Source organism: Anarrhichthys ocellatus, unplaced genomic scaffold, assembly GCF_004355925.1.
Source record: "Anarrhichthys ocellatus isolate YVR2014 unplaced genomic scaffold, GSC_Weel_1.0 scaffold9324, whole genome shotgun sequence".
Lineage (NCBI taxonomy): Eukaryota > Metazoa > Chordata > Actinopteri > Perciformes > Anarhichadidae > Anarrhichthys > Anarrhichthys ocellatus.
The window spans coordinates 1-1,402 of NW_022289298.1; the positions used below are offsets into that span (position 1 = coordinate 1).

The following is a 1,402-nucleotide window of genomic DNA, read 5'->3' on the forward strand; positions in this document are numbered from 1 at the left end:
CGACATGAGGACATGCCGACATGAGGACATGCCGACATGAGGACATGAGAATATACCAACATACCGACATGAGGACATACCAACATACCGACACGAGAACATACCAACATGAGAATATACCAACATACCGACACGACAACATACCAACATCACAACATGAAAACATGGGCCAATGAGAGTGTCGAATGTTAATGAGAGTATCGATGAGTGCCCATGAGAGTACTACTATAGATAAAATCCTAACGATACCCATCCCTACTGCCCCCCTGTGGTCTGTCCTCTGATGACCTCTGACCTTCCCGTTGCTACTCAGGTGCGACTCAGATGCTGCTGTTGGCTCGGCGGACCGACCTGCGCCGCATCTCTCTGGACACGCCGGACTTCACAGACATCGTCCTGCAGGTGGAGGACATCCGGCACGCCATCGCTGTGGACTACGACCCGGTGGACGGGTACGTCTACTGGACTGACGACGACGTGAAGGCCATCCGCCGGTCGCTGCTGGACGGCAGCGACGCCCAGTTCGTAGTCACGTCTCAGGTCAACCACCCCGACGGCATCGCCGTGGACTGGATCGCCCGGAACCTGTACTGGACCGACACTGGGACGGACCGCATCGAGGTGACCCGGCTCAATGGGACCATGCGTAAGATCTTGATCTCCGAAGACCTGGACGAGCCCAGAGCCATCGTACTGGACCCTGTGGCCGGGTGAGTCCATCGATCAATGAGTCCCGATCAGATTTCTATTAGTAACAATATTAACAATAATCCTAATGATAATAATAATGTTAATTAGCTCCTTCCTGTCTGTGTTTCTATTAGTAATAATAATAATGATAATAACCCTAATGATAATAATCATTTTATTACACTACTTCCTGTCTGTGTCTCTGTTAGTAATAACATTAATAATCATAATGATAATGTTAAAATGGCTGTGTCTCCAGCTACATGTACTGGACCGACTGGGGCGAGGTCCCAAAGATCGAGCGAGCCGACCTGGACGGGATGGAGCGTCTGGTGATGGTCAACACTTCTCTGGGATGGCCCAACGGACTCGCCCTCGACTATGAGGAACGCAAACTGTACTGGGGGGACGCCAAGACGGACAAGATCGAGGTCTGTGAGGGGGAGACCTGGGAGTTGTAGTTCTAGATTAAGTGTGGGTTCACCTGGGAGTTGTAGTTCTATAACCAGAGTCAGTTTACCTGGGAGTTGTAGTTTTATAACTAGTGTGAGTTTACCTGGGAGTTGTAGTTTTATAACTAGTGTGAGTTCACCTCGAGTTGTAGTTTTATAACTAGTGTGAGTTCACCTCGAGTTGTAGTTCTATAATCCGTGTGAGTTCACCTCGAGTTGTAGTTCTATAATCCGTGTGAGTTCACCTGGAGTTGTAGTTC

General features: G+C 49.2%; 1 protein-coding gene across 1 annotated transcript; it reads left to right on the forward strand.

Annotated features, from left to right (window-relative positions):
- Window positions 1-6: 6 nt before the first annotated feature.
- LOC116380875 (low-density lipoprotein receptor-related protein 6-like) lies at window positions 7-1,396 on the forward strand. Its single transcript, XM_031842702.1, has 2 exons — window positions 7-710; window positions 950-1,396. The coding sequence occupies exons 1-2, from the start codon at window positions 325-327 to the stop codon at window positions 1,149-1,151; spliced, it is 588 nt and encodes a 195-aa protein (XP_031698562.1). The 5' UTR covers window positions 7-324; the 3' UTR covers window positions 1,152-1,396.
- The last annotated feature ends 6 nt before the right edge of the window (window positions 1,397-1,402 follow it).

Coding starts and splice junctions, on each gene's coding strand:
- LOC116380875 (XM_031842702.1), top strand. CDS start 325: ATGCTGCTGTTGGCTCGGCGGACCGACCTGCGCCGCATCTCTCTGGAC. Junction 711..949: donor GTACTGGACCCTGTGGCCGG/GTGAGTCCATCG, acceptor CTGTGTCTCCAG/CTACATGTACTGGACCGACT.